The following is a 23,959-nucleotide window of genomic DNA, read 5'->3' as shown; positions in this document are numbered from 1 at the left end:
TGTCGCTTTCTCTCAACCTGGAAACATTTTGGACGTATTGATGTTGAAGAAGTAGCTTTCAACTTAATTTTGTAAATTAGACTATTATGTACCATACATTGCATCATCATGAACTTGTTGTTCGTCTGAATATCTCATTGCATCTGGAGACTGTCACATGGAGTGGGAATAGTAATCTCATTATCCTCACCCTAAGCTTACTTGAGGTTTGATTGTCACGAAGTTGGGGACTACCACAGCCCATTGATACTTCCATGGAAACTACCATTCAAGCACTTCAGTCACCCATTGAGATTTGATCAAGCTTAGCCTCCGAAAAAGATTGAGACCTGCATGTGACATTAGTATCTCTCTTCACACATTGGAACTTGTGGAAGAGGGAACTTACTGCCATCACGACACAACATATGCTGACATACGGGCTGAGTCTCTCTCCAACTCGAGCACACTTCCAAAAGATCCCAAAGATTCTACATCAAACAACCGTCAGTCTCCCCACTATCTTTTTGCATCTCTTGACCCGTGTCAATTGAGCACTTACCCGTTCTGGTTTCGGTCCATGATCCCCGGCATGATCGAGTGCGCATAACTGCTTGTGCAAATTATCAGGAGAATCACAAGAAGCAACGACTGAAAGTTAAAAAGAGCAGACTAGAGGAGTGCGACAGTTAGTACATTGTGATCATATTGCCATTGTGGTTCCGACGCAAACGCGGCGTCGCATTTGCTCCCCACCACAAAGCAGTCACTCTCATCTACCCTGCCATGTGCATGAGCTCACCATTTTGTGCAGCTGTGATATCTTCGCCCGTCACTTGGGCAAAGAAACAGAATTGCGACAGTAAGTTGCCAGATAGCTTGTATGTGTCAAGGTTGCTAACCAATCCCCAGTCTAGCATATTCTGCCCGCCATGTCCGCCAAACGCACGGACCATCCGCCCAAGCGGGTATCGTTTTCGCTGCCGGGCCAGAGCCCATGGGCAATTGCGCTACCTTCCACACCAACTCCACAACGTGTCTTGCCAGATTCATACACTGGATTGCATACACCAAACACATCAACTCCAACCCTAAACGCTCGCTTTCAGACTCCAACCACCGTCTCATCAACTCGAAACAGTCACCTACAAACTCCGAACACATCCTCTCCGACTCGAAACGCTCGTCTCCAGACTCCACACACATCAACTCCAACTTCAAACACTGCCTCACCAACTGCAAAACGTTACTTGCAATCCCCGAAGAGCTCCTCATCGACTCCAAAGACTGACCTGCCTAATTCGACTCGCAATCCGACGCGCCAGCCTACCTCCAAAAATCTCGTTTCCAAGCTTTCGCCAAATTGGTATTTCAACGAGCAAGACACAGCGCTAATCCGTGCCGGATACGAACCTCAGTGGACTCCCAATCCACCTGATACGACACCCATTCCCACTGGAAAGGGCAGGAAAGAGCCCGCAACCAAGCCCTCCATGGCTGAACCACGTGCACGTATGGCCCGACACAAGGGCCAAATGAATTTCCAGAATGAGCGTGAGTTCCCAGAGCACACGTGCATTCATAAATGAAAGCTCCCGAGACAAGCTCGATACTAAACATCTTCGCAGTCCGTCTACTCCTTCTCGCCTACGGCGATCCCAGCCCGCACCCAAGTTTCCCAAACGAACCACTTCCCGAGACAGTACGTGTATTAGATGAAATTGTCACCGACTTTGTGCTTGAACTCAGCCACGGTGCCGCGCAAGTCGCACACCATGCCCGCCGCCAGAAGATCAAAGTCGAGGACTTCCGCTTCGCATTGCGTCGTGACCCGAACAAGCTCGGCCGTGTCCAGGAGCTGCTGCGCATGGAACGTGAATTGAAAGAAGCCCGTAAGGCATTTGACCAGAATGATGATCAGGTTGCTAAGGAAGCTGGAAAGAAAGGTGCTGCCGCTGCGGCGGCGGCTGCTGGTGAGGATCCTGTGGCAGCTGAAGCTGCTGCTGCTACTGTTACCAAGAAGAACAAAGGCAAGGGGAAGAGAGGTGCTACGACCCGTCGTGGATCTGATGCTACTGAGGAGTCGGTTTCGAAGAAGCGCAAGACGATCGGCTGAAAATCTACTTAATAACCCCACCCACTCCTGTCCAGGTGTTATTGTGAGTGGGTCATGACGAACATGACTTAATACCCAACGTGAGGTTTCTTTTCTATCAAATGTACAATTTCTTTCTAGCCGACGGGAAATAACCAGAAAATGCAATTAGAATGGATGCTTGAATTGCAATCCTTACTTTATTTCCTACAAGAAACGTAGGACCAAGTCCAGTACTCGCACTTGCGGCCGTCCCACACGTTCGATTTTAGGCCCCCACTCGTCTAGTGTACATCGTTTCACCTTGAGCCTTTTCAAAGATATCATCGCAATCAAGCACTGGGACATCCAACACCTTGACGACGGCAATGTGAGCAAATACCAGACCAGATGACGCTTAAAACTGCGCTCATTCTATAGTGTAATTCATTAAAGCATGTTGCTCTAGAATCCATAGGCACCTAGCATGATGCCAACGGCCTGAATTGTCTCTACATTGTTCTTGTTCATAGTAAAAATAAAGTATTTAAGGTTCGGGCTCACCAGCCTCCTTCCCCACCTAGACACTGGCCTTAGAACCTTGGAACCTTGAAACCTTCCTTACGAAAAATGTCCACGTACCTACAATTATTGAAGCTGACTTGCATACCTGCCTTTCACTTCATTTCTCCTCTCCGTCCACTTATTCCTTAAATTCCCCATTCACTACTTCGACTACCCAAGCAGCGCATGATCCTAAAACTGATCTGGACCATCCTTCTTCTTGAGTCCATCGGGCATGGAGGCTTCTGACCACCAAGTTCTGAATCGCGACTGGGAATTTTCATGATACCCAACGGGTCATGATTATCCACTAAGAACCGGCATATCGAAGTAACAGGTATCAGGATTGCAACGTATGGCCCAGAGAGGATAGACAGGGAAACAGTTGCACTAGTTGGTTGAGTTTGAGATTCATGACCATGGTAGGAGAATGTAATACAATGCTCCCCGTCAAGTGCCAACACCAGAGCAGTACCAAGAATGTCAGAGCTACTTCGGTGAGCTTCCTCTTGATTCACCAAGTGGACTATTCTGGGGAATCTTTCTTAATGACTACATTATTGGAGGCACAGCTCCCAAAAGGGTTCTATGTCGTGTGCAGGAACCAAAGCCGTGACATGGTGCGCCAACTAGCACTTTCCTACGTACATTGCATGTACTCGGAAACATTCATGTGGGATTCTTGATAAACAGACACTTAGCCAACCAACACACATGGCTTTGGAATTTTTTTTTTTATTTTCATTGCCGACTTGAAGGCATCCTGTCGACCCCTGTGCCAGCTCACCACGCCAGCTCCCCAAACAGCGAAAGAGAGATTTGTCGGCGGAGGAACGGGGGAACCAGAACATCAAGACTCAAAATTTTAGTCACGAAGCCCGTGCAGTGTTTTCCAGGGACGATGGTCATCTATTATCGTTGCTTGAGTCTCAAGTGTCACAGGTACAGCATGTAGTTCGGCATTGACTCTAAAGGCTTGAGCCAGCCATCCTGAGCCAAAGGGCTATGCTAATTCTTGATTGGCGTTTGGTGAAATTATCCAAATGAACTTAGGCTGTATTGATATAAAACCCCAACACCAGAACCGGATGATGTTTTTGTGTAATTTAAATTCCATTTGCTTGGCTTTGAAATCGACCCACATGGGAGCAGAATAGGCTGATAGTTCGCTGGCGTTTTTTGCTGCCTCGGAGTTGAGGAGTCAATGGACCAACGTTTTCGGAGAAAAAAATGCATCACTCGAGATCCTTACGTTCTGGAATCTCCGTCAGCTACTTTGAGCACTGATGATCCACGCTCCCACCTTATCTTCGCTGCCACCCCCTGTCGCACTTCTTGATTTCCTCATAGCATCTCGGCTAAGGATCAAGAGAAATCCACATAATATGCTACTCCAGATTGTCAAAGCTGTAGCCGAGAGAGAGAGATAGGGATAGGACGGACAGACCTTCGGTGTCTGAGCAAACCAGGTCTATAAGGTCCCAAACAATAAACGAGGTCTGATCTCGAACTAAGAGGCTCGGGCACTTTAACACGGGGAATTAGTGCCCATGCTAGCAGAGTCATCTGTAATTTCAGTCACACCTACGCACCCGTTAGTTGGAAAGGGACCGATGATCAAATCTGTCATGTATGCTTCAACCGTATAGCTGCTCACTATATCAATGTGAATTTGGTCAAGTTGGGGGGTTCCACAGTGAGCCTGAATCAATTGGTTCGTGTTGGGATCAGAGTTGTGGCCTCCTTGCCTTGTTTACCAGGACTCCGATTGTATCAAAGGCAAAGGCGAATTTGTGCCGACTACCCAGGAGGTATGGCTGACCACCAGCCTCGCACCAATTACAGGCTTCGATCATAGACCACTGGATCAGTTGAGTAAGTATAACTGGTAATCATAGGGCCGGTCTACGTAGTGTGTGTATCTTGATGACCATGGCCGGAGTAGAAAATGATGGGATACACAATACGAAGAAGCTCTAGAACTTTTATGTCCATTTCATCGTAACTGAAAACGCCGCGCCTAGTAAGATGCGACCTCGTGAACCGGAGAGATCGGCTCTCAGCAGACCCATCTCTCATCTTCAACAGTCTAGACTCGTCCCCAAATTTTCTCTATCGTCAAACGGTAACGACATCGTCACCCCCATCGACCACCACACGTTATACCAGTCGTATTGATATTAAATCGGTCTCAATGCCACAAAACCACGCGCTGCAGACCGTTTTTCGACGTCGAGACAGACCAGGTCTGGAAGCTGTTGATGGGACGTGACCAGGTCGCAGTCCGTGAGCTCCGGAGAGAACATGCAAGCCTCGCGAGGTAAAAAAAAAGAGGAAGCCGGAAAAAGGAAAAAAAAGGAAGAAGCCGGTAGAGAGATAGTAAACAAAGAAGCGAAAGACCCAAAAGGAATAACGTCAGGGAGGGGTGAGATAGAAAGGGAAGAGAACGTTAGAGACATCGACGTTCACTTGAAGGGATATGTTCCTCTCGCAATTGGTCACATTATGCATCAGCGTTTGTTGCTGTCGGAAACTTCTCATGCGCGGGCTTCTTCATTGCGGTCCTGGCGGGGGCGGCCGCCTTGGTTGTTGCCCTTGCCGCCACGCTGGTTGCGCTGCTCGCCAGTAGCGGGGCCTTCACCACCACCGCCGCCGAGGGTGAGCTGGGCAGTTGCTAGCCGAGTGGAAAGCTCCATCTGTGTGCGTACGGTGTTGGCGAGGTAAGAAACGACCAGGACGTCCTGGATGTGGTTGTTGCTGTGGAAAGTTAGTGATAAGAGATACCGGAGAAAGGAATGCAGGCTCAACATACAAGTCACGCTCAATGTCGGCAGGCTCGACCTTGGGAGCGAGGGCGAGGGCGTTGAGCAGGAACTGGCCCATTGCAGTCGAAGCAGGGGTCTCCTCGTCGATCACGGACTCGACATAACGCGAGACGCGGTCAACCATGGACAGAACCTCCTCAATGGCGCGCTCCAGAGACTCAATGTCGGAAGTGACGGAAGTAGAACGATCCTCGGCATCCTTGGCGTTGGCGATGGACTCAAGGCCGCTCTTGTCGGCCTCGCCGTATCGGAGCTCGTAGGGAACGGGGATGAAAGCAGCGCTGTCGGCAGCACGCTCAGCGGTGACACCAACGGGGGCGGAAATGTAGGCGCGGGTCTCGAGATCCTTTCCAGCCTCAGTAGAGACAGTCAGGTGGACAGCGGGGTGAGGCCAGGTACCATCACCCTGGCCGCTGTAAAAGTTCTGGATCAAAGCGGAGAAAGTGTTGAGTTCGGAAGCAGTGGCGTACCAGCCAACCAAGACTTCGCGGGGGTTGGCCTTCAGGTGCAAAGCGAGCATCTGCTTGTGGTATTCCATATCGACTTCGACCTGGTCCTCAGCCTCGGAGTGGCCGACAGCGAAGGCGGATCGGACCTCGACCTCACTTCCATCCTCAGATCGTGTTCCAAGGAGTGTGCCAATGACTCGCTCCTGGTCGGCATTGCGACGAAGAGAGTGGTCGAGAATTGAGAAGATTGCCTTGGAAGAAATGAGCTTTACCCCTCAGATCATAGCACACATCGCAACATACCTGGGGTTGAATGACCACGTTCAGAGGGGCAGTGGTAGGAGCGGTCCCCACGCTAACGGGGCCGAGGGGGCGAGCGAGATGAAGGAAAGAATCTTCAGCCATGATTAATTTGGAGTTGGATGGAATGTCAAGTTTCAAGATCCAAACTTCCTTCGTTTCTCGGAGGTTCAATTTTTCCTTGGAAGTGGAGTGAGCCGCTCTGATTGTTCCGATTCTGTTGTGTGTGGGAAATTTCGCGCTAAGATAAGATAAGCCCCCAAAATTCTCATTTCGGCCAGAACAGCTTGATTGCACCTTTATACTTATACACACAACATGCCTGCTCCTCGTGGTGGCTCTTTTAGAGGAGCTCGAGGCCGTGGTGGCCGTGGTGGTCGTGGTCGTGGCCGCGGTGGTCGTGGTGGTCGTGGTGGTCGCAACTCCTTTGCAACTTCGCGATTGAACGAGTCCGAGTAAGTTCTCATTCTGAAAGTCTCTAATGACAGTCTCTAACTTGCACTAGATCGGGTGATTCTTCTGGTGGAGAAGATGATGCTAGCGAGCAATCCCAAGAGGAATTGGCTGATGACACCCTTATGGACGAGGGCGCTTCCAGCAGCGATGAAGAAGATGAGAATACCGAACGCCCCTACAACGAACTCCTTCAGCTACTTCAACCTAATGAGTCCAACGGACCGGCTCGGAAGAAGCGCAAGATCGCCGCCGACTCAAATACTGAGATTCAAATAGCCGAACCCGCAGAGGAACCAGAGCAGGGCGATGATGACTTGGAAGCCCAAGCGCCATCCGATGACGAAGAGGAGGAAGCAGATGAGGATGAGGACCCAACTGCCGCTTTTGAGAAGCACTTCGATCTCCGCGATAGTGCAGATTTGGTCAAGCAGATAGAGCCTATTCAATCGAACAAATGGGCCACCGTCAAGAAAGAGGTGGATGGGCTACGGCTGGTACACACTGTTCCTGACACGGGAGCAAACAGCGTATCGATCCTTCCACCACTGAAGAGCACAACCAATATTAAGGTATGCAGAGCATATATGCATTTTATGCTGGTTCCGATACTAACATGCAGTCGCGCAGCTCAAACAAAAATTGAAGTCTCGTGCGGCCGAGATCCTTCCCAAAATCACTGGTCAAGCCCAAATCATCGCACCATATGTGTTCGACTACCAAGATGTTCTATACGGTGCTCGTACCGCTTCCAATGCAAATGAGATGCGCGAGATTATGGCTTTGCACGCCGTCAACCACCTGTTGAAGACCCGAGACCAAGTGCTTAAAAACAACGCCCGTCTGTCCAAGGACCCGGACACCGACATCGAGTGCCGTGACCAGGGATTTACCCGACCTAAGGTGCTTTACATTCTGCCCACTCGACAGGCATGTGTTAAGGTTCTCGATGCGATCACTCGAATCTATCAACCCGAGCAGCAAGAAAACAAAAAGCGCTTCACCGACTCGTTCTCGGCGCCAAATGATGATTCCTGGGAGCACAAGACCGAAGATTTCCGGGAGCTTTTCGGTGGCAATGACGACGACATGTTCCGACTGGGTCTCAAATTCACACGCAAGACAGTTAAATATTTCGCGCAATTCTACAGTTCCGACATCATCCTAGCCAGTCCACTGGGTCTGCGTACGATCATGGACCAATCCGACGTTAAGAAGCGCGACCACGACTTCCTCTCCTCAATCGAGCTGGTGGTGGTTGACCATGCCGATGCTCTTCTCATGCAAAACTGGGACCACGTCGACTACATCTTCCAGCACCTGAACCTGCAACCAAAACAAGCGCACGGCTGCGACTTCGGCCGTGTCCGTAACTGGTACTTGGAGAACCAAGCCCGCCACGTCCGACAAACCATAGTGGTCTCATCCTGCATCACCCCCGAGATCAACGCCCTCTTCTCATCCCAGATGCAAAACGCCTCGGGTCGCCTCAAGGTGACCCCCACATACGCCGGCGCCATCACCGAGCTCCCGCTCGCAGTCCCCGTCAAGCAAACCTTCTCACGCATCGACAGCACGTCGCCCATTAAAGATCCCGACGCGCGCTTCAAGCACTTCACAACAACCATCCTGTCAACCCTGGTGAAGAACATCACGCATGGCCGCGGCAAGGGCGGCGCCGGGACCCTCATCTTCATCCCCTCCTACCTCGACTTCGTCCGCGTGCGTAACCACTTTGCTACCTCCACGCAGACAACTAATGTCTCCTTCGGTGCTATCTCTGAGTACACCGAGTCGAAGGAGGCTAATCGTGCTCGCAGTCATTTCGTGTCCGGCCGTCACTCTGTGCTCCTGTATACCGAGCGCGCACACCACTTCCGCCGCTACCAGGTCCGTGGTGTCAAGCGTGTAGTCATGTATGGGCTCCCGGGTAATGCGCTGTTCTACAGCGAGATTGTTGGGTTCTTGGGTCTTGATCCTGCGGCATTGATTGAGGCTGCTGAGGGTGGTGTGCGTGCGCTCTTCTCGAAGTGGGATGCGCTCAAGTTGGAGCGTGTTGTTGGCACGTCTAGGACAGGAAACATGTTGCGGGAGAAGGGTGGTGATACGTTTTCTTTTGTATGAATAGAGCTTGTATATGCTTTCCAAGTTAGATATCATCTCAGCTGTATTGCTTGTTTCTTACAGAACAATGTTCTTGCTGTTAGTTGTATTCAGCTGTCAGGAAAGTCCAAGTCTGGCAGTGCATGGACATCTGATTGTGATCAAGACTATGTACCTGTGTTTATGCGCAGAGTTATCAACATAGTCTGTTCACCCACAGGCTTGTTTATAACGTACATGGTATGAATGATGTCAAATGAGCAATCTCCCCTATTCCTGCAATCTTGAGAAAACCAAGAAAGCGACATTTGTTAACTTGCAGATACGTTCTCTCTTGATCCATTCACCCTGAACTCGAACCATCTGTTTGCTCTCCTCTTCCTCTTCTACTGAAACCCTACATATCAACTACTCCTCAACTTCTTGTTCCCCCTTTCCATTCATGCAGTCATCACAACAGAAACCAATATCGCTACGAGGAAGATCACCGAGAATTTATGGTTCAACCATGACATCCATGTGGCCAAAGGCACCAAGCTAATCTAAGTAATCTGGGTCATTATTCCAGGAGTGGAAACTATAGAAATGATAGTCAATGTAACTTCAAGCAAATCGGCCCCAGATTGCCAAACCATCTGCATATGGTGCGAAATTAACCAAGTGATCATGGATACGTCGTGAAGCGGGATGTTGAGATGCATGTGCGCTGCATGATGAGTCATTATGTCTTGCATATTCTTCGTTTTGGATACGAATACTCCGCAGGGCTGAATCCATTCCAAATACTTGATCTCAGCTCAAAGAACTACCGGCAGACACGAGATGTAAATTGATATCAAAGCTTTTCTCCCCATAGCAGCAAAGTCGGAGAATTTAGTGGTGTCATCATGGATGGATTGCTGTTTCAATACCCAATTCACATTCCGAACATCAGCGAACCTGTCGTGTTTGATTTAAATCACAAGTCGGTTTGTGTTCAGATCGATGTGGCTAGGAAAGATTGTTCTGTGCTATCAACCAGTTGCCATAGAATCACTGCCAATTCCTGAAGCGGTAGGCGGTACAATACTGCCAAAATGTGAGGTGAAAATGAACTATAGGAGTACACCTTTCGCCCTTCGGGGCATACGGTCAACTGAAAATATACAGAGAAGATTAGCATGGCCCCTGCACTAAGGATGACACGCTTAATCAAAGAGAAGCACACATTTTTGTTTCCTTCGACGTCCAATGTTGAGGATATATGGTGTGGGGCTTTTTGACAATACATGATTGACTATACCGGATTTAGAGATGTACACCGTCGACCAATAACATCGTGAGTTCGAGACCCGCGTTGCACAAGCGGGTCCTCCGTAACTGACCAACCACGGTTGAGTATTTTCCACTACCAAGCCTACATACATTATTTCTCAGCCAAAAAGTGAGGTGATAACCAGTTTGAGGAATAAGTGTTTTGCCCTTCCGGACGAATGCTCAACTGAAAATATACAGAGAAGATTAGCATGGCACTTGCACTAAGGGAGACGTATAATCATCAAAGGGAAGCACTCATTTTTTTTTTTTCCTTCGACGTTCCGAATCGACGACTTGAGGGGCATGCCTAAGTGGGTCTACCACACCTACTGTCTCGCTTTAGGTTAGACTGACATATTTTCGGACGAGTGGGTTGTAAGTTCGAAGTGACCTGGGTACGATTTTCTATTTCTTCTCTCTTGATTGGCTCGACCATAGGAGGTCCATGTGACATTCTTCCTGAAGAAGTTCTGCTTCTTCCTCGATCTTGAATTCACCATCGATGAGGCCCAAGCCATGATGTTGAATACTACGCTGTACATAATATATGTATTCGATGGTGATTTGACCTGTCACTCTCTAACAGAAGGGGTATTGTAACATGAAGCTCGGATTCTTTCTCTCTTCTCTGCCCCCTACAAAGATGGCAAAGCCACGATCATTATGGACCATAAGCCTGGCAAGGGACTCCACGGAGCATAGGACACAGATTTTCCAATCCAGACCACAGGTTTCATAGCTATGAACTTCCTCTCGTCCATGGTGTCTCTCTATTCGTCGAAATATCTCGCCGATGGTTACAACTGCCCTATAGCTGTTCTCGGTTGGGATTCTGATCTTCAGAACCCTATAAATGTATTCAGGTGCTTTTGATCTTGAATGATGCTTCGTTGGCCTGACTGCAAAATCCTACAATCATAGTCAGATGAGGGAGGATATACTCCGTAGTTGTGATTCATTCTTAAATTGCATCTAGATGCACTGCACGGACCACATGTTTTCGGCTCTGAGACATCACGGACCCGGGTGTTCTATGATATAGATAGCCCATCTTCGATCTCGCTTGATCTACCATGGAAGCATGATTAATGAGTTTATCAGCAATAGAACTACATTTGAGGTTCATTTCTGAGCAGCTCGACTTAAAACGGCTATTGGTACGCAATAATACCCCAGCTCTCTAGGGCTAAGGTCGAAATTGGGATTATTTCGAAGCGAAACATGACAGGAAGTACAGGAATGCGGATATTTATCCGCATTAGATGCATGTTTGGATGTAGCTAGTAGCTCGTAACGGTGGCCAGTACCTCAACACACCGCCGTATATGGTGCATAGGTGCGCCCTACGGAGTGGTCGATCCCCAATTTTCACCAGATACCTATTCTAATAAGGTGGCATCTTTTGTATGACTTGCCCATCTCAAGGATCCTCTGGTACCATGGGAATTTTTCTTAACCTCCAGACTATCTCGAGCAAGTGAAACGGTACAGATAGGTATTGTAGGTCTAGCTTAGTTGATTTGGTGCTAGCATTATTTCTCCATATCTAATGTCGAAGGAAACCATTTTTTTGTAAAAAAAAAAAGCTACTCTGTGTTGTAGAAACGTGCTAGTTGCTTTCTTTCCTTAAGTTCACCTTTTGCTCTTTGCTGTTTTTTTTTTTTGTCATGGAACAGACTTCCTTTAGGCTATATCTCTCTTCTTTTATCCGTACCTAGTCCGAGGTCTAAGGAAAAGACTTGTGGTGTCTGCGAGGTGCTCAAGGATCCGTTATATGGAAAAGTCATACACAAGATACCTCATACTTGGAGTGGATACCTGATGATGATGAAAATTGAGGATCGACTGGGGCGCACTACAACAGACACAGCGGTGTATTCCTGGCACGAAGTAGGTCTTATACCGCTAGTGCTTGCCTCCAATACAGCCAGGAGTTGGTCCACAGGTAATATGGCCAAATTCAATTGGAATCTGAGAGTCAAGTCAAATCGAAAAAAGTAGGAAATTCGTGACAGAGTCAAAAAAAAAAAAGAAACAAAAAGGCTGCGGTGGTCAACGGGGCTCCACTCCCGCCGTCATGCGCATTTTGAGCTGAAATCTCTTTAACCAGATCGGCAGCCCAGTGGAGATATAAGAATCCTTCCCCTTCGCTTGATTAGATCGGTTATCTGCACTTCTTATTCTCTTGGGGAGAAGTACACTCGGATTTGATAAAAGAGAAATTCGATCCCAAAAGAGAAAAGGCATCGCCCAGATACCTCCATCTCCATCCCCCACAAAAAATCCCCGCACCAACTACCCTCCCAACCAACGACCTCAGGATCATAAATCCCAGCATGGTTACCCCGAATATGGATTCGGCCTCAGAAGCTGGTCAATACCAGGATCATCCAGACGCACCCCTGCCGATCCGGGCGGACCAGTCAGGATCGGAGCAGAGATCACTTTCAACGCAAACAAAAACTCAAGCCGAGGATGAACATGACTACAACTGTGAAAGCGACAGTGAAGCCGACTTCCCACCAGTACTGGCTCAATCCGAGCCTCGTCCGATCGAGGACGATGACGACGACGCCTTTATTGCTGCAGCCGCGCGACCCCGCCATGCATGGCAGATATGGTGGTTGCGCAATAAGGGTATGGGGCTTGTCCTGCTGGCGCAGGCTTTCGCTGCCTCAATGAATGTTATGACTCAGGTTTTGGAGATCCACAGTTCTATGCATCCTTTCCAGGTAAGAGACCCGAAAATCGGAAGATGCGGTTGATACCATCTCAGTCCATCACATCCATCCAATCTTTCCTAAATTTGTCCCACCCCATTCTATCAAACCCCAACTAACATCCACCAGATTCTCTTCGCCCGAATGTCCGTAACAGCAATTGCAAGCTACCTATACATGTACTTCGCCTCGACACCCTCCCCACTCGGCACACGTCCAGTCCGCGGTCTTCTCCTCCTCCGTGCCCTCTTCGGCTTCATGGGCGTCTACGGCCTCTACTACTCTGTCCAATACCTCCCCCTCTCCGAGGCCACCGTGATCACATTCCTCTCCCCCATTATCTCCTGCTACGCCTGCTCGCAGCTCATCCCCGGCGAGACCTTTTCCCGGAAACAGCTCTGCGCCGGCCTGATTTCTCTCGGCGGTGTCGTACTCATCGCCCGTCCCTTCAGCAAACGTGACCCGAGCATCGCAATCGCAACCCCAACTGCCGCCGCCGCTTGGGCATTGGGTATTTCCGCTTCGACCGCTGAAAAACCTCCCTCCGAGACAGACTCCTACCACCACATCATGGCAACCATCGTCGCCTTGTTCGGTGTCCTCGGCGCTTCGGGCGCTTATACTTCTATCCGTATGATTGGTCGTCGTGCCCACCCTCTTGTCTCGGTGACGTATTTCTCGTCCGTTACTACGGTAATCTCGTTCGTTGCGATGGCCATCTTGCCGTCCGTACCGTTCCGCGTGCCTACTACGGCTGTAGAGTGGACGCTTCTGACGGGCTTGGGTGTCTGCGGGTTTCTGTTGCAGTTTTTGTTGACAGCGGGTTTGTCATATGTTCCGCCTGCGTCTGTGTCGGATGGAAAGCCGGTGGCACAGGGGGCGCGTGCTACGTCGATGCTCTATATGCAGATGCTCTTTGCGGTGTTTTATGATAAGGTCGTTTGGGGAAGTACGCTTAGTCCGATTAGCTGGGTTGGGTCTGCGATCATTTTGCTCTGTGCGATTTATGTGGCTTTCTCGCAGGAGAGTCCTGTTCAACGGAGTGGAAGTGGAGTGGAGGAGTATCGTGATGTGGAGGGATACAAAGACGTCACGGACGAGGAGAGAGTGGAAGGGTCAGTGCAAGGGAATTGAGCGGTTGGCTTGCGTTTTCGGGCTGTGTGTACATCGTTCTAGAGCTAGAGTACGAATGCCGTGACCTTTGTGCATACTCAAATTGGATTGGCCACTGGAGTAATCTGCTCCGGCCACTCAATTGGCATTGTGTTCTCTACGTACTTTTCGATGCAAGTGATGTTTTCAGCTATCTCTGGGGATCCTCAGTTATGACGAGTGTTGCATGTGTACCTAGAAAAGAACACGCGCATGAAAAAAAACACCTCTTCATCAATGACAGGAGCCACAAATGTTGGGTTCGGCACGCCTTTAACTAAACAGTTGCGAATGCTGTTGCTACCCGGATGTTCTCACGGCAGCAACCTGATCAAGTCTCGAGTATGAACGTCTTCTGTCTCATCTTTCTCATCTTTGGAAATTAAAAGAGCCATTATGCAGATTCTTCTAGCCTCCCAGATTTCCTCCATCGACCACTTCAAGATGGGTTGTTTTCTTGAATAGTCGCTGGAAGTACGTCGAGGCTCAGGACATAGAAAGGGAGTGGGTGCTCCACAGCGGTCTTATGGGTACGCTATCCCTAAACGGGGATGCTAAACCTAAACAAATACACTAAGCCTAAAATGGACACGCTAGTCCCAAATTGGCCCTAAATGAAAATCACGAAATCCGAAAATGTCCAACTCGACGTCATGGGGCTACGAGATTCCAATTCTACTTGATGCAGTCTATACCTTCACTGCAGTGGATTCTCCATAAAAGCCCCCTTGCTCCATTTCCCATTTCCCCAGATTTCTCTCCACTTTCTAATAGACACAAAAGAAAAAAAAAAAAGATCTCCCCATGCGCCACTTCGACACCTGGATCCTTCGTGATCCCTACTCCATCTGGCACTACTATCCAACCGGCCATCGCTGGCGTGATACCGTCCGCGATTTAATCCACTCGCGCGAAATCTGCTCTCCCAAGAACACTAGTCATCCACCTATAGATTGGAGGCATCCACCACCAACCCAATCCCAACCTCAACTATCCCCTCTCCTTCGCCTTCCCCCCGAACTCCGCCAGATGATCTGGTCCTACGTCCTCACCAACTTCCCAACCCCAAATCCCCAAATCCCTCAAACCATCCACTTAGTTCAACTCAAAAGCAAAATCCGTCATGTCCGCTGTCCAGTCCCAATCCATACCCCTCACCAACACTCCCATCAAAGTGTGTCCCATAAGAACCAATCAAATCACACAATTGAACCAAACCCCTCCTTAACTCAAAACCGCCACTGCTGCCCCACAACCCCCGCCCGCTGGCGCATCTACGACGGTCGAGTCCCAGGCCATAGCGACAGACTCCTCTATCCACACACTCACTCCCATCTCCCGTCAACTCTAAGTAATAGCAACGCCGCTCTGCTACGCGTTTGTCGGACGATTTACTTCGAAGCAGAGACCATCCTGTATAAAGGGTCGCACTTTGATGTCGACGATCTATACACGTTCATCACATTCGCGGCATCGCTGTCGCCTGCTGCCCGGAATGCTCTTTCACGATTGACCGTCCAGTGGATGCCGATCTGGGTGCCTATGGCTGGGTTGGATCATGAGGGGTCGATCTATGCGCATACGCATAGTGATGAGTTGTGGGTGCGGTTTTGGGACGTTGTAGCTTCGTTGGAGGGATTACGGGTGTTGGGGTTGAGTTTGGATCTGGGGAGGTTTACGAGTGTTGTTGGGATTACTGGGGAGGCGGTTGTTTCGGGTCAGAGGATTCCCTTTGGAATTGAGGAGAGGTGGGTGAGGCCTATTCTTAAGGTGAGGGGGTTGGATGGCTTTGATTTGGCGGTTACGGCTAGATGTGATCTGCTTGCTAAGGGGGTGGTTGAGGGGGAGCTGGTTAGGGATGTCGGGCTTTTGAGGGAGGAGTTGAGGGGGATCTTGTGTGGGCCGAGGGGGAGGAGTGGGCGTGGGGGAATGGTGACGGGGATGGATGTGGAGGAGAGGACGAGGAGGGGGATCAGGTTGGCTATTACTGCTACTTGATGCGTCTGGTTCCCTTTTTCTTATGTTGATACCCTCTTCTATCCACTCTTTTTGTTCGACTTGGATCGGGCCTTGGATCGAGGCCTAGCATCACCCTCGGCATTCACAAATAGCGCCTTGAAGAGAGCTGATGCCGACTAACGGTCCGTCTACATTTCCCTGCAATCAACGTACGACCTTGGCATACAGATCTCAATTGATATGAGAGGTAAGTGCTTTTCAAAAGGAACGATATTTACGGTCCTCGAAGCCTACGATGGACAAGAATCTCTAAAAGGTGCACTGGTTAATCATATCACATGTGCCCCTTTTTTATACTTGCTCCACAGATGGCTGTACCATCCACATGTGACAATTCCATTTGACCACAGATCGTCTTTTACCATACCGCCGATGGTTTGTTTATTTTTGCTCCTCCAATTTGTTTCCTTTGGCAGACTTCATGTGATCTTTTGTTGGGTAGAAAACACCCATCACATTCCCCTCATTCACCTGGCGATTATCAGCCCAAGTTGTCCTCTTGAATTCCACTACCCCGAGCCCTCAAAGATGGAGAGTTGATCTGGAATAAGCCCTCATCATCCAAGTCACAGTCCAGCTAACCTATTTTCTTGGTACGCCTAGTGAGACTGTTGATCAAACTGGATTCCGAGTTGATTTCCGGTATCATGGTTGTCCGCTGTGGCTCATATCGCCTATATTATAGCCACCATGGAGACGAGCACATGTCTCCATAGATCAGGGGCCTGATCACATGCAACTGTGGCCCCTAACGGATGTCAGGGCCTAGTAGATATTCCACTGCAATGACAAACAGACGTTCTGTTGGTCCTGATGATTTTTTTGGCCTAGCGGCTAAATGGTCTTGTGTAATCCATCAGGAGTAGCAGCCTGGTTTGTCTGCGGGATTACACAACTGCCGACACTTGGTCACAGGATCCAACACCATGTCGCTGTATTTCTCAACTCCAGCCCCTCACAAGCCCCTTTGTCTGCTTCCTTGCTGCTCTCTGAACAAGGCTACGATTTAACCTTCTTCTCACAATCCCAAGCTTGATTCTGCAGGATCGTCTTTCCTCTGATGATCATGAGCGTTGATCTGTGAGACACATGCCCAAAGAATCCAATCATACCTCCCCCGTGAGGGACAACGATGACCGGGTAAGTTCCTCAGCGTCGGCAGGAGGCAATCAACGATGTATGGAGAGACCGACTGCAACTTCTGAGGAAAGGTCAAACCGGGAAATCCCTTCGTTTTGACGTCGGTTGGGTCCAAGATCGTGCAAAGCCACGCTTAGCTTCGATTTCCTTGTCGAATTCGATCGGGTCGGAGACGATATGATCTTCGTTTTGGGATATTGCTCCTTTCAGAAGGTGTGATGCGTTGCAACGCGCTGCATATATGTTGCTGATATTTATCGCTAGTATAGAGTGTTATAGCATGACGGGAATGGGAAATGGTAGGCGATGACCCCGGATGGGGAGAGAGCGTTGACAGGTTGGACATCCCATGAGAAGGGGGTTGGCTTTCATTTTTATATCTGCTGGGTTGGAGGAAGGCCTGAGGCAAATGCAAATAAGCCAGCATTGCATCGCGGCTGAACCCTTTTATTGTGCCACCATTTGTACAGGTGATTGTAATCAGAACGAATACAAGTCAAGAGAAAGCGAGTTGAGCGAAAGTAACTTCAACCGTCTTTGAAGGCCACAGAGAAGCGGAGCTGAAGATAAATCCAAAGGCAGCAATGTGTTCTTTGTGAGGAGTTATCCACATTTCCCCCTCCACATGCTCTTTTTGACGTTGCGATGACTTCCAGGGTATCTAGCAATGATGTGACAAACTCCTTTTTGACACCGTCTATACATCTACCAAGCCAGGTGTATAATCAAAGGTCTTCTGGGGGAAGTAGCAACCTGTTTCGAGGGCTTGGGCAGAGACAACATCTCCGCTCCAAGTGGCATAGTCTCGGATTGAGCGACGCCAGAGAGTAGGGCTACCAACCTCACAGGTTTAGTCAGTTGCACCGGTATACTTGCTGAGTACTTTCTATAAAGATTTCATCTATAAAATCCAGCAATCGGCAGCTTCAATTGACCACGCAATTGGAAATCGAAACATCAAAACTCAATCTCTATGTGCAGTCGAGATCCGGAACACGATCAAGGCCAAGGTTGTGGACTTCGTCCGATCGGCTGTTCATGAATGCCAGCTTCGAAGAACCCCAAAAAAAGAAACAAAAGGGGAAGAGGGAATGGCCTTGGATAGACCAAGATCAAAGACCAAGATCGGATGAAAGGAGTTGGGTTGGATCAACCAATACCAATCAGCATCAAACCAAGGCCATATACAAAGAAACACAGGAAACACGTTCATTGAAGGAGTATTAAGGGGAAAGAGAAGCGTTGAAATCGCCAAATCACGACCAAGCAAAAAATCGAAACGAGGAAAGGATTCAAACGACCAAAGGCTTGTATCGAAGCCGAACCAGCCAAGTCCAGCATACAGCTCATTCAAAGAAGGGACAGGAAAAGACACCAAGCGCCCGAAATAAGAGAAACCGCCAGTTACGGGACAATTTGTAAAGTATAAGACATGAACCGAATGCCAAATGAAAACATGGGCACATATGCAAAGGAAGAGGGGGCAAGGGGTGATGGGGGAAGGGTACATTTCGGCTACAGCAAGAATGACAGGCCTATCTACCACCCTATTCGTAGCTTTGTTGGGACAATATCATCAAACGCAATAACCAAGTCATCTACTTCGTAGGGGCGTGACCAGCACGGCCACGCACCTCCTCCTCGTAGCCGTTGTTGTGTTCAGACTCGAGTTCTTCGTCGGTCGGACTGTGCATGCCGCTGGGGGGTTCCTGGAGTGATTGGCGACTGCGGGCCATCTGGGTGAAATATATAAGTACGAGGTACACTAGATAAGGCTGCGCTGCATATCTAGCGATTGTGGGATACGACTTACCCAGGCACGCACACCTCCGATCAATCCAAGACTGTAACCAGTAGCAAAATCCTCATTGCGGCGCGAGCCCATGGGACTATCTGCACGGTTCTGTTCCGCACCTATACGCGATAGGTGCGACTTGTTGCCACCTGTCGGGCTGGTGAGAGGCCCGCGCGTTCCCCAGTCCATGCTGTTGCGGGCACTGGGCGCGGGGCTGTTAGGGCGGCTGTTCTGCCAGATCTGGCGCAACTCACGGCCGAGCTCTTGGCCGGTCATGGTCCAGTTGTTGCGGATGTTGTTCCGAAGCTCGGCGACATGACGCTTGATCTCAAGCTCATTCTTCTTCAGCCAGGATACGTTTAGTTCTTGGCGGGAGGCGCCACGCTTGAATTGACGGGATATATATTGATCGTAGTCGCGGACAACCCTTAAAATCGATACGTTAGCTCAGGTCTGTTGGATTCAGTGTTGTGGAAAGTGAAACATACCGTGTGATGATACCAGTGGTGCTGACACCTTCGGTGCGCTGCGTTACCAGGAACTTGCCCTGCTCCTTGATAGGACCGTAGATGTCATCACCCTCAGCGGCCTCGTAGGGCAGATCGTCGTGAGCAACGTAGTCTATCTCGTGCTCAGACAGGAACTCCGGTGTCACAATCCACGGACAGCACGGAATAACCTCGTCGACCCACTTGCAGTGGCGGATAGTCTCCGCGCGCTCGGCGCCGCTGAGCACTGTCAGACCCTTGCGAAGGTGAGTCTCCTCGTCACCAGTAACACCAACAATCAGATAGGTATCGGGAAAAGCCTTCTTGGCCTGCTCTAGCTGTCTCATATGGCTACAAAGTGATAATCAGCAACCATTACCCAATTGAGCAAGCAGGAAGCCCGAAGAAAATTGGGAGCCGAAACTAGAGGCTCGATCCGTCCGTGTAATCACTTACCCAAGATGGAATAAGTCAAAGACACCGTCCGCGTACACACGTACTGGGCGGCCCGTTGGGGGAGGGTTGGTGTGATAACCAACGGGATCCTGCAAGCGGCCAAAGACCGGGAGCGCCATTTGATCCTCTGTAACAGGCTCATCATCTTTAGGTAGATCGATATGTAAACCGGGGCGTGTCCGAGGTCCCCCCTCAATATCACTACTGGCCACAGTTGTCTCGGATGGCTCGCCGGGGTCTTCCTTGTTGATGGCCGGCTTGACCGCGTTCACCTCGATATGGCTTGCGGCATCGGCGGCGGCAGCCTTACGGGCACGTTTTGAAGGGTGGCGGGTACCGTTGGCACTGTGTGAGGTGGCATTGGCGGGCCCTGTTGAGTCGTCACCGCCTTCTTCGCCGGACGCGTCGCGCGAGGATGGCTGGAGGTCAGCTGTGACGTTCTTGGGGACGGGCGTGGGAAGATGGGAGGCGCTGCGCTTGCGCTTGCCAGCGGGGGAGTTAGCTGGCGACATGATCTCGGGCCTGGAGAACAAGTGAAAGTTTTCTTCCGGAAGAAATGACGGAAAAGTTGGGGATGGAGGAGAATCAGGGAGAGAATCTATGCTGAACCCTGAATGACGGCAACCCGGTTTTAGGAACTGGTATTTTTCTGTTTGGGGAAAGAGTGGGGACACAACTCCGCTGTTCTAAGCCACAGTCCCATACGGGGCTGAATCTTACAATACTGAAAACTGCAAATACAAAATAATGATTGCAAATTTTAAGACTTGGCAATGGGTTACACTGACCACGTGTGGATTAGGCATGTACATATAGGGCACATAGTTAGTTGACATCGTGGACATCGTGGGCATCACTCTGTTGTCAACATTGGAATTGCATAGATTCCCAATGTTCACCTGGGCACCTGGATTTCTCTACGTCAGCAGACATGACTTTCTCCCAGAACTCCATTGATTAAAATAAAACCATGAAACGACACCTCTACCAAGGTACAAAGAAAACGCTCAATGCATCGATGTACGCCAAGGGGTATGTGAATGACCACTGCCATTGCCCATTGCTCACCCTGACGACATCTCAATCAATACCCAGCTCTACCAGCTTGCGCCCCTAGCAAGTACTCATTCTCGTTAGACCAGACCACAGATCAATGGCCGTCGGTAGTGAATAGACCGGGGATTAGGAGAAGAAAATAATCCAAAGGAGAAAAAAAAAGGGAAAGGAAGTGTAGGTAAATGGCTCGTCAATAGCGGGCATTTTCTGCGGTATTTCTGCGGTATCTCGTTGTGGTGATGGCATAAAGTAAGAAACGTGTTCATGAGGCCCGTTTGGCGCCCGGTGAAGGGCTCTCTTTCAACATCACCCCTCCATGAAAATCTCAAAGCTCTTGTCTTTCATCTCATTCAATTCCGTCTGGGTCTCTTTGCCGCATGTCCCATCTCTGACAAATATCCATTTCAAGTCGAAGGGGTTTAAAAAAAAAGTGTAAACAGGCTCGGTACCAGAGCCCGACGATAACTAATCGCAAAACAAAGAAAAGGGGGAGGGAAAACAGGGCATAGACTGTGGAATCAAGCGGAGGGGTCGTTGGCAGTGGGCAAGGAAAACAACACCAGATGGAAACCAAAACAGGGAACCAATCGATAGACTGTTCAAAAGTTCATAGTCTACGATGAGGACTTCTCTTTCTCGGCGTCAGTGGAGGCGGGGGATTCGGATATTTGCGCAGAAGTTCCGCCAACATTCTCCTGTTTCCCCTGAGGGCCCGGAGTGGCCTGGCGGTCGTTCCGAGTGCCGGATTCGTGCTGCACCTGGTTGGTAAGGTCCTCGTCCTCCTCAGTCTGGTCAAAAAGCTCCTCGTCATTCTGATCCGTGGTGACCTCAGTGCCATCACCCAGGAGGATGATGCGGCCTGAACGGACACTGAAACCACGGGAACGCTCCATCTCCAGGTCATATTCATCCGGAGTATCCTCGAACTGGTTCCGGATCCCGGGGCCGCGGAACTCGGCTGCACGAACTGGCCGTCAGCACGAAGAAGTGGGGATGCTTTCGGGTTCCTCGGGAGACTTGCCGTACTCGGGCGGAGCACAAGGTCCATCCCCGTTCGCAACCCGCTCTGCAATCTGGTTGTACCACTCCTCCTTAGTTTTGCCTTGTAGGAGTCCAATGACGGTCATAGTCATGTTGTCACATCCAACACCTCCCGTTTCACTGTTGGAAGCAAGGCAGTTGTCCATCATATTCTCGGAGATCTGGGCGAGGGGCTGCTTGGCAGCAATGCCTCTGCGGACAAACTCAACCACAGCCTGGGAAGACTGGCAATCCCAGATACCTGTAGATTGGTTAGCATCTAGGCTGGTAGAAGGGAGCAATAATAGGAGACATACCATCGCAGGCAATCACCAGGAACTCATCATCTTCCGTCAGCTCGTGCACAGTAACATCGGGGTATGCGGTGACGATCTGCTGTTCGGGAGAGAGCTCAGGGCTCTTCTTGAATTCAAAGTCACCGATAGCACGGGACAGGGCAAGATTGCCATTGACACGACCGAAGTCGACGAAGCCACCAGCGGCGGTGATGCGGGCCTTCTCGCCTGTTGTTACCACATGTCAGACCTGATCAGATGTTCGGGGAGGGACCTGTATGATTTTATGCACTTACCCTCGTTCTGGGGTTTGTGGTCGAATGAAAGGGGCTTGGCACGTCCCTTGACACCCAAGACGGATCGTGAATCTCCAGCGTTGGCCTATGACCCGTCAGTTTGAATTTCTCCAATCCGCTGTGGATTTTTTTTTCAAGGTCACAACGTACGACCCAGATCTTCTTCTGTGAGATGATGGCCGTGGAAGCAGTACAGCCAGACACCTCCTCCTCGTAACGGGGGTCTGGAGTTAAGTCAGCGATCCAGCATTAGGTACCTCGGTTACAACAACATCACACAAACCTTCCAAAATAGCCCTATCGGTCGCGAGGAATCCATCCTTCATGGCCTGTTCAATATCGCCCTTGGCGAAAGCCTCCTGTCGGGAAACGATCTTGTGCAGGTTCTCGCCGGTGAACAATGCCACCTTGTCTCCACCATGGCCATCGTACACACCAAAGAAGGCAAGGCGGTGTTCCGGATCTGTCGGTTTTTCATTGGTGCCGGTATACTTTGCCTGGAGGTCAAGAATTGTAGCGTGGGCGTCCTCCATGCTGATTCGCCAGCCCTGCATGGCCGACACACCATACACACAGCAGTCATCCCCGCCCTCGGACGATGTCTGTAAGCGAAAAGCAACATATTAGTTCAACTCGATACTTTTCCATACCATATACAAGGCGGCCAGGTAGGATTGCGATGCCAGTTCGTTGCTGGTCGAACCGCCCCCACTACCCAGCTGGACTACCAAGACCCCGCATGTCAACCCGAGGAAGATTCCTCCAAGCGACAGTGCGGACTATGTGTTCAACTGGAAGACTTGAGGAAGACTCAGTCCTTAACCCCCTTCCCCCTATTCTGGGGTATGATAAGAGCCAAGAAAGAGGGGTATGTTTAGAAGCCAAAGACATTGGAGGGTCACAATGGGCCAGTGTGGGGTGTGAATCGAAAAAGCGAAATATCGACTTACCTTTTCGACCACCGGTTCCGATAGGGTTTGACCCATATTGGCAAATATTGAAGAATTCGAGGGAGAAAGTGAGATCGAGGTTTCCGGATCAAAGTGTGGAAAATGCTGGAGGTGCTAGAGGTGCTGTAGGGAAAGGGTCAGATGAGGGCGCAGGGCTTTCAGCGCGTCTGGGTCCCGCGATAAGTGGGGAACGACGGATGACGATGGATTTCTTGCCTCTGTACTTGGTTTTAGAAAAAAAGGACTTTGTGAAGAGATGAAGGTTGAAAAGACAATTTCAAGGAAGCTAAAGAGAGAGAGTCCGAGTCCTGAGAAGACCTCGCAGAGATTTCCTGGCATTGCGTTTACCGCTTTTGTTACGCTGTGCTCTATAGAGTCACGTGAGGGGGTTCAGACTGGTTTCCGGGGAGTTTCAGAAGAAGTCTGGGATTTGAGAGAGTGTTTCTTGTAAAGAAATCGGCATTACACAGTGTATTGACTCTCCATATGTAGTACCTTGTGCCTTAGATCTCGTTGAGGCTGAAGGGA

At 49.8% G+C, this 23,959-nt stretch overlaps 8 protein-coding genes across 8 annotated transcripts; 4 read left to right on the top strand and 4 right to left on the bottom strand.

Annotated features, from left to right (window-relative positions):
- Window positions 1-305: 305 nt before the first annotated feature.
- On the bottom strand, window positions 306-784 carry Pdw03_1394 (Protein kish-A; the record flags this gene model as incomplete). Its single annotated transcript, XM_066099891.1, has 4 exons — window positions 306-329; window positions 389-470; window positions 542-651; window positions 782-784. The coding sequence occupies 4 exons, from the start codon at window positions 782-784 to the stop codon at window positions 306-308; spliced, it is 219 nt and encodes a 72-aa protein (XP_065957618.1).
- A 127-nt stretch (window positions 785-911) lies between these two features.
- Window positions 912-2,095, top strand: Pdw03_1393 (Transcription initiation factor TFIID subunit 13; the record flags this gene model as incomplete). The annotated part of the gene is made up of 2 exons (XM_014679626.1): window positions 912-1,533; window positions 1,608-2,095. The coding sequence occupies 2 exons, from the start codon at window positions 912-914 to the stop codon at window positions 2,093-2,095; spliced, it is 1,110 nt and encodes a 369-aa protein (XP_014535112.1).
- Window positions 2,096-5,154: 3,059 nt separating this feature from the next.
- On the bottom strand, window positions 5,155-6,296 carry Pdw03_1392 (Eukaryotic translation initiation factor 3 subunit EifCf, putative; the record flags this gene model as incomplete). The annotated part of the gene is made up of 3 exons (XM_014679627.1): window positions 5,155-5,374; window positions 5,430-6,142; window positions 6,195-6,296. The coding sequence occupies 3 exons, from the start codon at window positions 6,294-6,296 to the stop codon at window positions 5,155-5,157; spliced, it is 1,035 nt and encodes a 344-aa protein (XP_014535113.1).
- Window positions 6,297-6,509: 213 nt separating this feature from the next.
- Window positions 6,510-8,768, top strand: Pdw03_1391 (U3 small nucleolar RNA-associated protein 25; the record flags this gene model as incomplete). Its single annotated transcript, XM_014679628.1, has 3 exons — window positions 6,510-6,646; window positions 6,697-7,216; window positions 7,275-8,768. 3 exons carry the CDS (start codon window positions 6,510-6,512, stop codon window positions 8,766-8,768), a joined length of 2,151 nt encoding a protein of 716 aa, XP_014535114.1.
- A 3,611-nt stretch (window positions 8,769-12,379) lies between these two features.
- Window positions 12,380-13,897, top strand: Pdw03_1390 (Drug/metabolite transporter; the record flags this gene model as incomplete). The annotated part of the gene is made up of 2 exons (XM_014679630.1): window positions 12,380-12,775; window positions 12,893-13,897. The coding sequence occupies 2 exons, from the start codon at window positions 12,380-12,382 to the stop codon at window positions 13,895-13,897; spliced, it is 1,401 nt and encodes a 466-aa protein (XP_014535116.1).
- Window positions 13,898-14,719: 822 nt separating this feature from the next.
- On the top strand, window positions 14,720-16,650 carry Pdw03_1389 (uncharacterized protein; the record flags this gene model as incomplete). Its single annotated transcript, XM_014679631.2, has 3 exons — window positions 14,720-15,667; window positions 16,103-16,121; window positions 16,538-16,650. 3 exons carry the CDS (start codon window positions 14,720-14,722, stop codon window positions 16,648-16,650), a joined length of 1,080 nt encoding a protein of 359 aa, XP_014535117.2.
- Window positions 16,651-18,672: 2,022 nt separating this feature from the next.
- Window positions 18,673-20,325, bottom strand: Pdw03_1388 (Cholinephosphate cytidylyltransferase; the record flags this gene model as incomplete). Its single annotated transcript, XM_014679632.1, has 4 exons — window positions 18,673-18,810; window positions 18,888-19,296; window positions 19,358-19,708; window positions 19,814-20,325. The coding sequence occupies 4 exons, from the start codon at window positions 20,323-20,325 to the stop codon at window positions 18,673-18,675; spliced, it is 1,410 nt and encodes a 469-aa protein (XP_014535118.1).
- A 1,158-nt stretch (window positions 20,326-21,483) lies between these two features.
- Pdw03_1387 (Protein phosphatase 2C, putative) lies at window positions 21,484-23,467 on the bottom strand (the record flags this gene model as incomplete). The annotated part of the gene is made up of 7 exons (XM_066099890.1): window positions 21,484-21,827; window positions 21,891-22,151; window positions 22,207-22,413; window positions 22,482-22,566; window positions 22,632-22,705; window positions 22,765-23,083; window positions 23,432-23,467. The coding sequence occupies 7 exons, from the start codon at window positions 23,465-23,467 to the stop codon at window positions 21,484-21,486; spliced, it is 1,326 nt and encodes a 441-aa protein (XP_065957617.1).
- Between the last annotated feature and the right edge of the window lie 492 nt (window positions 23,468-23,959).

This window comes from Penicillium digitatum, chromosome 5, assembly GCF_016767815.1.
Source record: "Penicillium digitatum chromosome 5, complete sequence".
In the NCBI taxonomy this organism is placed as follows: domain Eukaryota; kingdom Fungi; phylum Ascomycota; class Eurotiomycetes; order Eurotiales; family Aspergillaceae; genus Penicillium; species Penicillium digitatum.
This window is presented reverse-complemented; position numbering and strand designations above follow the sequence as displayed.